At 39.8% G+C, this 11,813-nt stretch overlaps 1 protein-coding gene across 1 annotated transcript in view; it reads left to right on the top strand.

Annotated features, from left to right (window-relative positions):
• Positions 1–2,315: 2,315 nt before the first annotated feature.
• The window catches only part of TRAK1 (trafficking protein, kinesin binding 1), a gene marked incomplete at its 5' end in the record, with an annotated part of 29,893 nt that continues 20,395 nt past the window's right edge, over positions 2,316–11,813 (top strand). Inside the window, 7 exon segments of the mRNA XM_009081506.1 lie at positions 2,316–2,416; positions 3,226–3,334; positions 5,601–5,679; positions 6,108–6,238; positions 6,700–6,774; positions 7,869–8,006; positions 10,223–10,299. Coding sequence (XP_009079754.1) covers positions 2,316–2,416; positions 3,226–3,334; positions 5,601–5,679; positions 6,108–6,238; positions 6,700–6,774; positions 7,869–8,006; positions 10,223–10,299 — 710 coding nt within the window.

The raw sequence follows: 11,813 nt of genomic DNA, 5'->3' as shown, positions 1-11,813 counted from the left end.
TTTTTTTTTTTCCTTCCCCTCTCCACTCTGCCCCACATCTGCACAAGAAGCTGGGAAAGGATATAGCTCAAGTAGCTGACCCAGACTGACCCAAGGAATGTTCTCTACCTTATGTTGTTATGCTCAAACATAAAAGCTCGGGGGGAAAGGAGTAAGAAGCTGGGACATTGATGATGATGGCATTTCTCTTCACAAGTAACAGTTGTGTGTGCCAAGGCCCTGCTTTCCAGCAAGTGGCTGAACATCCACCTGCTGGTAGAAAATAGTGAATAAATTCCTTATTTTTATTTGTTTGCATGGGCAACTTTTCTTCACTTATTAAACTGTCTCAGACCATGAGGATTTTTTTTGCTTTTGAGCTTCTGATTCTCTCCTCCATCCTGTAGGGGTTGCAGGGCAGAGCATGTCCTCAGCTAGTGGGTGCTTAGTTGCTGGCCAAGATTAACACACCACAAAATGCTGTGTCAAAGCGAAGTGTTGCTGGAAGTTACTGCAGTGGGTTTTTCACATTTCACAGCATGATTGAGACTAGAAGTGAGTTCTGAAGGTCATCTTATCCAAACCCTGTTCTCAAGCAGGGCCACCTACAGTCCATTGCCAGGGACATGTCCACACAGTGCTTGAATACCTCCAGGGATGGAGACCCCACAAGCTCTTTGGGCAACCTCTGCCAGTGCTCAGTCACTCTCACCATAAAATAGTTGTACCTGATGTTCAGAAGGATCCACCTGTTTGTGCCCATTGTTTCTGGTCCTGTTCCATTAAAGGGTCACCCTTTCTGACTGTTCAACCTCTTTTGGAGAATTGGAGTGCTTGGAAATTGTAGTAAAAAGGTTATCCTCAGTCTTTTTAATTCATAGAGAAGAAAGTGTAGCAAAAGCTGAAGATGATCTAGTGCCCACCCAGTGCTCCTTAAAGAGGCTGAGCTGGAGGAAAATAAGTTGTTATTTTTGGTTCAGCATTTTAGCTCTTCCTAAAATGGGGAAAGTGAACCTCTCCAAATTAATGCATGGATTTTGTTTAATAGTTTTCTAAAATGTGGTTGGTTGGGGATTTTTTTTCCCCTTGCAATTTAGAACCCATGCCTCAGGAGGAGTTGGTGCCTTAGCACTTTTGATTACACAGAATAACCTTAAGAAAGCAAATGACCTTGTTTGTTTCATATTCTGCACAGTTCAATTGCTTTATTACATTGCATCCGCCTTTTGTTTGATGAAAATGCAGCTTAAGTCTATTTTATTGATATTCTTGGGTATTTTTTCCAGTAATAACTACAAACAAAAGTATGCCTATAACACAAAAAGCAGAAGTCTAATAGAAAAACATGTTCTTTGCAATTTTTGCGTTGGAAAGTGAAAGCTGAGGGCCGAGTCTTGCAGTGCAAGTGGAAGGGAAAGGATCTGTCTGATGAGTTATGCTATTTATAGCTATACAATGCAAATAAAAATTAATGTCTTGCCACTGGAGTCGTAGCAGCTGTGGTATAAGTGCTACTGTGTAATTTAGCTTTTAACCCTTTTCTCAGAGAGTCACAATATAAATTAACCAAGATTAAGTTTGTGGAGCTCACAAATACAGGGTATCTTAATCACCCAGTTTTGATGGTTTGTTCCTTTTTGATAGTAAGTATGGGACTCTCACAGGCTACTTTGCTAGACTCATGTTTTGGAGTGATCAAAAGCCCAAACTACACCCAGAAACTGACTGCAGTCTCCACTGTTGCAACCACCTCAGGATAGCAGCCTTCCACTGTGTAGTGGTGTTCTGCAGCTGAACAGGCACTTGAGTCCCAAATGTAACCTTATTACACAAGCAGTTTAGCAATTTTATCTGAAGGTTCTTGAAGAGGAAGAGGTGTCTGCATCTGAGGTCTGCAAGGTCTGTATCCAAGCCAGAAGGTGACAGTCATCACACAAAATGAATAAAAGCAATATTTGGCTTGATTGTGCCACATTAAGTGGCAATCTTGCAGTATCATTGCAGTATATCCATCTATGTGGATGTGAATCTAGACTAATGCAATAGTGAGTCAGGATTGCTCATCTTGAAGGTGAAAGAGAAACACATCTAATAGCAGTGGATAATTGCATTTTTGAACTTCTGAAAACAGTGGCTAATTTAAAAGTGCATTTTTCCTTCTTTCTAAGCAATAAAGGAAATGGTTCTGGTCTGTTTCAGTCTTGGCCTCTTGATTTAGTCTGAAGGTGATGACTGGAGGATTAATAACTAGCTGATTTGTAGTGAGTTTACTTAAGAATGTGTCTAGAAAATCAACTTACTGATCTGCAAGCTCCTTTTTTGTTTTTTTTTTTCAGGTTTCTCAGTTGCGGCATGAGCTCTCCATGAAAGATGAACTGCTCCAGTTCTATACCAGTGCTGCTGAAGAAAGTGAGCCAGAGTCCATCTGTTCCACCCCGTAAGTTAATTGATCTACAGTGTTCATCTGCTACTAAGTATGGGTAGTTTGGACAATTTAATAGCTGTGGAAAGTAGTAAAAATATCCATGTATTGGCTAGAACTACAAATGAGATTCAGAACTTGGTGCATGGCACCACTTGGAATGATTTGCACTGAACCAGCTGGCTCTCCAGGTGCCAACAAGAGTCAGGAGGGGATAGTACATAGGGAGGCTGCTGGCATAGTGCTGTAACTTTCACAGGAACCAGGTCACTGCTGTGGTGAGGCAGGCATGGGTCCCACTGACAGTACCCCACTAAACCATATACATTTGCGTGCTGTGCTAAAACATGCTACATGTGTGACCTTTGTGCTTGAAGGACCTGAAGGTGCTATGGAAAAATTCCAAGCTGAGGGGAGGAAATAAAGAATGGCTTATAGCGTAGGTTCCAGGCAATTATCTGACTGAACAGCACTGCAGGCTCTGAGGGGCTGTCTGCCCTTGCAGAGTTATTGCTGCATTCTGCTGAAGCATGTGCAGCATAAATCAGAAAGCTATTGGGTGGCTTCCTGTAGTAAGGTTTCCTTTCTCATAGCCTTGGCTGAATAACTTTTCCATAGGAAATGTGTGGGATAATAAATGCATTCTTTAAATGTCCTCTTTTAAAATTCACTGCATATTTTTTTGCTGCCCAAAAGTACTGACATGAATAAGCTGCATTTCATGTGGCTCTGTTTGGTTTTGAGACCTCTGTTCAGTCTGTTCTTCTGAGAGATTGGCTGTAATACAGGTAAAAATGAGTTAAAACTGTTGCTTTTATTACAAGGCTGAAGAGGAATGAATCTTCCTCCTCCGTCCAGAACTACTTTCATTTGGACTCTCTTCAAAAGAAACTCAAGGACCTTGAAGAGGAGAATGTTGTGCTTAGATCTGAGGTGAAATTGCATCCTTTGTATTTTGCTTAATACAGTTCATTGTCCAAACAAGGGCAGCAAAGCTGGTGAAGGGTCTGGAACACAAGTTCTATGAGGAGCGGTTGAGGGAACTGGGGATGTTTAGCCTGGAGAAGAGGCTCAGGAGTGACCTTATCACTGTCTACAACTAGCTGAAAGGAGGTTGTAGCCAGGTGAGGGTCAGTCTCTTCTCCCAGGCAGATTTTGCTTAATACAGTTCATTGTCCAAACAAGGGCAGCAAAGCTGGTGAAGGGTCTGGAACACAAGTTCTATGAGGAGCGGTTGAGGGAACTGGGGATGTTTAGCCTGGAGAAGAGGCTCAGGAGTGACCTTATCACTGTCTACAACTAGCTGAAAGGAGGTTGTAGCCAGGTGAGGGTCAGTCTCTTCTCCCAGGCAGATACTGACAGGAGGACATAGTCTAGTCTTAAGCTGCACCAGAGAGAGTTTAGGTTGGACCCTAGGAAGAATTTGATTACAGAAAGGGTGATTAGACACAGGGACAGGCTGTCTAGGGAGGTGGTGGAGTCACTGTCCCTGGAGGTGTTTAAGGAGAGACTGGACGTGGTAGTTAGTGCCGTGGTCTAGTGGACATGATGGTGTTAGGTGATAGGTTGGACTCAGTGATCTCAAAGGTCTTTTCCAGCCTTAATGATTCTATGATTCTGTGCTTTAAATATCAGAACACAGGTATTGAGAAGTGTGTATTAAAAGTTGAGAGTCTAACTAAGATTATATAATTCCACATGTGACACAGATCTCTCTGTAGTTATTTAATCACCATTCTTCATCCTTCTAAGTGAAGGATAGCTGAAATGTGGAAGTTACATGAAGCTACATGCAAAGCAGTTTTTGTGCTAAAAGAATGTGCAGGAGCATGGGCAGGTTTTGGAGTCCAGTGTTGTACTTTGAAACAGATGCTAGAGGCCTGACCTGGTAGGTAGGTATGTGTGACTTGAGCTGGAGATCTGAAGGTTATAGGCTGGCATGATCTCTCTGATACAAATTCAGTGTTTGCCAAAATAATAATTACTACCCTAAATTTGCGTTTAATTTCTTCAATTTGTTTTTCAAGTTAGGCAGATACTATTTTAAATTGAATGTGTTGTCTTTTATTTCTGATAATATTCTGTTTGTTTCACAGATGACACAGTTTTTAAAAGTTCATTTGCTGGTCTCTGTCAGAAATAATACTTCCTATTTGAATATGAAGTGAATAATTCTATATTTTCAGTGTGACTTTGGGAGCATGTTACCATTTTGCAAACAGGTAGTCAAGAGGTACTTTTGAACCAAGAATGAATGTATGAAAACAGAATGTCATTACCATTCTCTACGGCAAATTCAGGACCCATTGTAAATAGGTAGTGTTACACCTTTGCACAAGACACCACGCAATGGAGACTGCAGTACACTTAATTGAGAAGTTGCTCAAGGAAGATGAGCAACAAATGGTTTAAGAATAATGAAAGTAGGGTTAGAACTGAGAGAGCCACTACGTCAGGAGCAGAATCCCATGAAGCTCTGCTTTCCCATCCAGGGAGATGCGGTGTGTGTGAGCAAGGCACAGGATGAAAGATGAAACCTGTGAACCGTGCAGATGCAGTCTGTGGGTGTCTGTGCATGCCCCCAGCACTGGGAATAGACTACAGCCCCATAAGGTGGTGCCAGACAGAACCAGCTGGCTGTAGCCACACTTGTATTGGTGCTCCTGGAATCAGAGTGGAAAAGACAAAGTAGGGAAGTAGGTAGCAGTAAGGTTTTTTGTGGGGTATATTTGATAACAGTGCCAGAACTTTTCAGATACTATCTGAATGTCTTTTAAAGATTTGAATGTTTAATTCAGTTATTTAAACCAAGCATTTAATTAGTTTGTGATAATACCTAGCTCTGTTCAGGTGACCAGATCAAGCTCTTCATGCTAATCTTTTGTATGTTCAGGGTTGTTGTTTGGGGTTTGTTTTTTTTTTGTTTCCCTACTTTTAGTAAAAACACACAAGTGACATCTAGTGGGGATATAGTGATAATGATGCAAGTTTCTCCATGCAGTAATGTCTCCTGAATGTTCATCTGGCCCCTTTCTTTCTGGAACATGAGGGAGAGCAGGCAATACTAGTAGTTTCTTGCTGTCTTCTTGAAGGAGTGTTTAGAATAGCTTGTCTTTCTGAAGCAGATGGGAGTGCAACAACAGACTGGCAAAGAACAAATGTGCTAATGTAGCATATTTGATGTGGATCTCTTGAACAGGCTTGTCAGCTGAAGACTGAAACAATTACTTACGAAGAGAAAGAACAACAGCTTGTCAATGACTGTGTAAAAGAGCTAAGTATGTCCCTACTTCTTTTCATTTTTCATTTGAGATAGTTCAGTTAAAAAAAACACCAACCCAGAGTCAGATCAGTCAGCCATGTTTTTCTGTGGTACTTATTTTCCTTATATAAAAGGATGTGAGGAGAAAATTTCTGACTGAAATTTCACAGCAGAAAATGCTGTATGTAAGTTTAATCTTTCTGAGTTAAAAATAGTTTCGTATTGAAAATGTTAAGGGAAAGTACAATCTTCTTTGCAGCATGAGTACTTGATGTCTTTCTGGTTTTGTGCCCTATGGTTATTTTTCAAAAATACCTTACTCTGTATTAGGGTAGGATTCTGCTGAATCAAAGATGTTCCAAGACCACCACTTTTGTGCTTACTTTTGTGCTTACTTTTCTGCTTTTGGGTTTGTGGTGTTAATTGTAATCACTTATCTTAAAGGGGATGCAAACATCCAGATTGCCAATATCTCCGAAGAGTTAGCAAAGAAAACAGAAGATGCTGCCCGGCAGCAAGAAGAAATCACCCATCTTCTCTCTCAGATAGTCGATCTGCAGAAAAAGGCAAAAGCTGTAAGGAATCCAGTTGTGAGACTACTGTTGTTATTTGCTATTAATGTAGCTGGAGGACAGCTTACAGTCCTCTGTGCACCTTGTTTGATGTTAAGTAACTAGCATACTTGTTTAGAAAACATAAGTTTATTAAAACATGCATATATGATTCATCAAATACAATGGTTAATTTTAAATATTAGATGTGGAATTCTGCACTGAGTGATATCAGTAAGACAAGAATTTCAGTGCAAGTATTTCAGTGGGCACATACATTTGGAGGTTCATTTAGCAGGGTGCAGTCTGATGCTGGTTGTTCTTGTGTTAGTTTCAAATGTTTTTAAACTAACATGTGGACTGATATTGCTGCAGAGAAGGTTTGAGAAAAGTTAGAATTTTCCTACTCAACTGTAGTATAGGATACAAATATCATCAGAAGACAAAACATCACAGCACTGCTAACATTTTTTGGTGTATTTTAGTGTGCAGTTGAAAATGAGGAACTTGTCCAGCATCTGGGAGCAGCTAAAGATGCCCAAAGACAGCTCACTGCAGAGGTGAGTACATTACTTAGTAATACAATAATTTATTAGCAGGGCAATGACTGTTCAATTTGCCACAAGAAGTTTAGTCTAAGCTGGATCAGAAGTATGCAATAATTTTGCTTATGTATATGAAATAAAGGAACATAAATGTTCCTATTAGAGTTCAAAACCTTTGCTTCCTATTCTTTCCTTCTTCAACCAACACACATTTTGAAAACCTGAGGCTTATGGGCTGTGTTAGAACCCTTTTAGAGGGTGACTTCTCTAGGCTGGTAGTTTAAGCCTATTTGCAACAGTGGAAGAGCTCATTTGTGTTCTATTTTTTTCAGGATTCCTATCAGTCTTTATGGGTGCTACATTCACATGAACAAAGTGGACCTTTTGTATCTATGGTGCTCCAAAAAGATGGAGCTCATGCTTTTCCATTGCTTTCTTAGGAAATGAAATGAGCAGGATCTCTGTTTCTAAGCCAAATAGCTTATTTTTCTGAAATTTGTAGGAATGTGGGATTTCAGACTTTTGTTCCTTTGGCCAAACTTGGTTGAAGTGTCTGATGAGCTCAAAAACTGTGGGGGTACACAGGCATCTGCAGATAGAATGATTACATTAGGTGTGTTTCCTGAGAAAGTCAAGTTAAAAGTAAGGCATGGTCTTAGGCTGTTGGAGGTTATCTGTGTATATGTATATATGCATGTAAGTCTTGGTTTGAAAATTCCTAACTCCCCTGAAACATTGTGAAATGTCCTGTTCTCTGCCCATGCTGTTTGGCTCTGTGGTTGTCATGGCAGTAATTAGACACTAAACCTATCAGACTAAAGATACTTTTTTAGCTCTATATCGGGTCCTTGACATTGTCTTCATGTAGATATGTAGGGAAGGAAACAGACCAAACAGTTCCTTCTGCATTGTGACCCTCCCCACATCTTCCTATTACTAATCCATGTTATTGATGATTTTCAGTGATACCCAGTCGTTGGAGTTCTCTTCCTTTGAAGTAGAATATTCTTCCCTACTCCATTATCATTATCAGTGTTAAAAGCATTTGCAGGCTTTTCATGATAATAACACACCTCATAAGGTCTTGGGATGTTTTCTATATGTTACAGTTACGAGAGCTGGAAGACAAGTATGCAGAGTGCATGGAAATGCTTCATGAGGCTCAAGAAGAGCTGAAAAACCTTAGGAACAAGACTATGCCAAATGCTATATCACGTCGGTACCACTCTCTTGGGCTCTTCCCCATGGTAAGCAGATCTAAGAAAAAAGCCTTCTGTGCTGGTTTTGGCTGGGGTAGAATTAATTTTCTTCACAGTGGCTTGTATGGGGTTATGTTTTGGATTTGTGCAGAACACAATTGATAATGCAGAGATGTTTTTGTTATTGCTGAGCAGTACTAACACAGAGCCAAGGCCTTTTCTGCTTACCATACTGCCATGCTGGCAAGGAAGCTGGGAGTACATGGGAGATTGGAAGGAGACACATCTGGGACAGGTGACCCAAACTGACCAAAGGGATATTCCATACCATAGGACATCATGCTGAGTATATAAAGTGGGAAGAAGGAGAAGGGGGGACATCTGGAGTGATGGCATTTGTCTTCCCAAGTAACCCTTACACATGGTGGTGCCCTGCTCTCCTGGAGATGGCTGAACATCTCCTTCCTGTGCAAAGCAGGGAATTAATTCCTTGTTTTGCTATGCTTGTGTGTGCAGCTTTTGCTTTCCTATTAAACTGTCTTTATTTCAACCCACGAGTTTTCCAGCTTTTACCCTTCCAATTCTTCTCCTCTATCCCTCTGGTTGGGGAGTGAGCGAGCCGCTGTGTGGGGCTTGGCTGCTGCCTGGGGTTAAACCGCGACACCTGCACACACCAGAAAACAACTAAGCAAAGGAAGTGTAATTGCATCTGACTTACAGCTTCAGGCATAGGATGCTAGGCCAGACATAAGCATGGGTGAAATGTGTATTTATATAGTGTTAAAGGATACTTGAGTGATCAATTTTGCATACCTCGTTCTGAAACAGTGGTGTTGTGCAGTTACTTGGGTTTGCTGCAGTATTATCTACAAACTGCAGCTGGCTATGCTTGTGCTGTGAATCATTTGGAGCATTAATTGGTTGTTACATAGTTCTATACATCTTCGTTATGCATCTCCTGTACTGTAGTGTCTGATCTTTATTAGGAGTTGCCTGGTTTTCTTCAGTATTATTTGATATGTAACTTCCTGATAACATAACAGTGGTTTCCAGACATGACATCTTTCTAGTCACTTTTATACATTCTAGTTCTTCAGTACATGAATAGGGTTACACATACCTTCTTGTTTTAGGGTCACTGAAAATTCAGTGGTTCATTAAAGGAATATTTGTTCCTAATCTTTATTATGGCAACAAATTATAACAATTTCACTGGTGTTATCAACTTGGCTTACCTGGTTTCATGTGATTATGACACTTAAAGCATGGGGAATATGCAGTACCCTCATTGAAATGAGGAAATAAAGAGCAGATAAGAATGTATCCAGTGACTGGCTCTGCTTGCCTGTGTATCTCTAGAACAGTTCCATTCCTTCTGAAGGCAATGGTATCAGTAGTTTCTTTTGAATTACATTAATACAATCAAGCAGCAGAGTCTGGCCCTCCTTGTCGTTAGCCATGTCTTGTCTTGCTGCTGAGGAAGAACACATTTGTGCTCACAAGAAGTAAATTGCCAACAAAGGCTTAGCTTGCCTTTTTGTCTTCCTTTCTGAGACAGAAACACAGGCCAGTTTAAAGTGCAACCACTTAATCATACAAGTTGTGCTTGCACAAATACAGTTGAAAGCTGTGAAAAGTATGCTTGTGCTGAGATAGGTTTATGTGTTTGGTGCAAAGATTGGTTTCACATGTTGACTCTTGGGATGAAAGATCATTTAGGTTTGTGAATGTTTGATACTTAGCCCTTGCATCCAGCCGTAAAACTTACTGACCAGGCATGGGAAATTGATGGCCTGTCACCTCTAACCTTATGGGGGAAGTAGATAATGCATTATGCCAAGAACCATGTCATTTTTGTGGATGAGTGGGTAATGTTGTGTTTGCTGTTTATTTTTAATGAAAACATACTGAGCAAAACTTTATACATGAAAGGTAAGTGTTAATGAAGAGGCAATTCATTCTGGAAGTTGGGTCATGCAAATTCTGTTGTTGCCTATGATTTTTTTTATTATTTGATGGATATTACATATCATCAGATGGTAAGTACTGTAGCAGAATGAATCTAAGCCATATTTTATCAGTGCTTTAAATATCTACATTAGTCTTCCAGCTTTCCAGTCAATTTTCATTGCAAAGCCTTTCTTTTTTATGGAAATACTCTTTATTAGTTATTTATTCTTTTATGTAAGTAATTCACTATTTTCTGCAATGACGACCTATTAAGACTATGATATTTGTTTCTCTTTTGTGCTTATTTTTAACAGGATTCTTTGGCAGCAGAGATAGAAGGGTCAATGAGGAAAGAACTGCATTTAGATGAACCCGACTCTCCTGACTTGGCGTACGACTCAAAAGAATCGGTTCCTAATAGATGGGTTATATTAATTATTGTTTGATGAGAAAGGAAAAGAGGAAATAGTTGGGCTAGTGTTTGAGAAAGGAATATTTCTGTTAGAGTGCGAATGATAGAGAGAGGATAATAAATTGTCCAGTTATTGGGATGGTTTTATTTTCTGCTAACGCCGCCACAAGAAAACACCTATACATAGACTTTGCCTTGTCTTATAAACTTTTTGTCCTCATTCGTGAGTGCTGAGAATGAGAAAAGGTTTGTTTTCTTGTGTGTTACCATGCTAGGTTTCTTCATTTAGTGATTAGGGGAGGAGTTGTATTTAGTGGGTTTTCTCTTCAGGTTTTATAACAGAAGTTACAAGGTAATTATTGATCTAATAATCCAGTTTTTACAGAGAGAACATTAGTGCAGAAAGATATTTGGACTGGTTGGTACTTAACACTGTGATGCGTGTTATGCCTGTGCTAAAGTTCTCTTGAATTAAACAAGAGAGTGGTTTGAAACAAGTTAAGTATTTGGGACAGTCCGAAAGTTATAGATAGACACAGCTTGGCAGAAATGGCCTCACTGATGCCAGTTGCATGTGTACTCCAATAGGTTTATCTCACTGATTTGTACAAAGCATAGATTGGTTAATTTGAATCAAGTTAATCCAATTTAGAGGGTCTGTTAGAGAAATGGAGTTCACAAAGAAAGGACAGTCAGGGAAGGTACAGTAGGCATTTACAGGAAACCTTCTAACTACATTTATAAAATGCTTGACACGTACATTAACCTTCTCTATGCATGAGCCAAGAATTGTAAATGAGGCTTTGACAGAGTGAAACGCTGATTAGTAAAATCTAAGGTCAGAAAGATGTGAGCATGCTCACACCCCATAGGATCCTTTTGTCCTTCCAGAATAATCTAACTTAAGGATATTTTAACTCCTTTAGAATGTCTTTTGTACCAAAGGAAGATAGCTTTTTTTGGTTGGATAGCTTGTCTTGGTTTTATTTATTTGCACAGTAGTAGTAACTGTAACCTCCGTGGAACCATTTATTGATTAATGCTCATAGATTCAGCCTCTTAAAGGTATACATCTATAGACTTGGAGCCTACACACAAAGCATGCAACTGTTGAGCACTCATGAACAGAAGGAAAGACATTTTAATGACATTAAGCAGCATGAGGCATGCTGCCACTGTTATACCCTGGCAATGTTAACCTTTCAGGTAGAAGGAATGTGCTGTTCTTGTGTCCAGGCACTGTTGAACTGGAAATAAAGCAGCAATGGCAGTTCTGTAGCATGATGTAGGGCAGTTTTATTTTGTGAAGAATTTTCTGCTGAAGTGTCATCTGATCTTAATCTTGAAGCAGGTGAACAATGTTTGTTATGATATCAGGACAACAGTGATAAAGAGTGAACCATTGAAGTAGGTAAAAAATGAGGTTTCCAGCCTTGACAGCCTCTCTCTAGACCCTTGGCCCATTATATTTCTTGGATTTTTTTCTTTTTTTA

The sequence above is a fragment of the Acanthisitta chloris genome, unplaced genomic scaffold (genome assembly GCF_000695815.1).
Source record: "Acanthisitta chloris isolate BGI_N310 unplaced genomic scaffold, ASM69581v1 scaffold6259, whole genome shotgun sequence".
Lineage (NCBI taxonomy): Eukaryota > Metazoa > Chordata > Aves > Passeriformes > Acanthisittidae > Acanthisitta > Acanthisitta chloris.
This window is presented reverse-complemented; position numbering and strand designations above follow the sequence as displayed.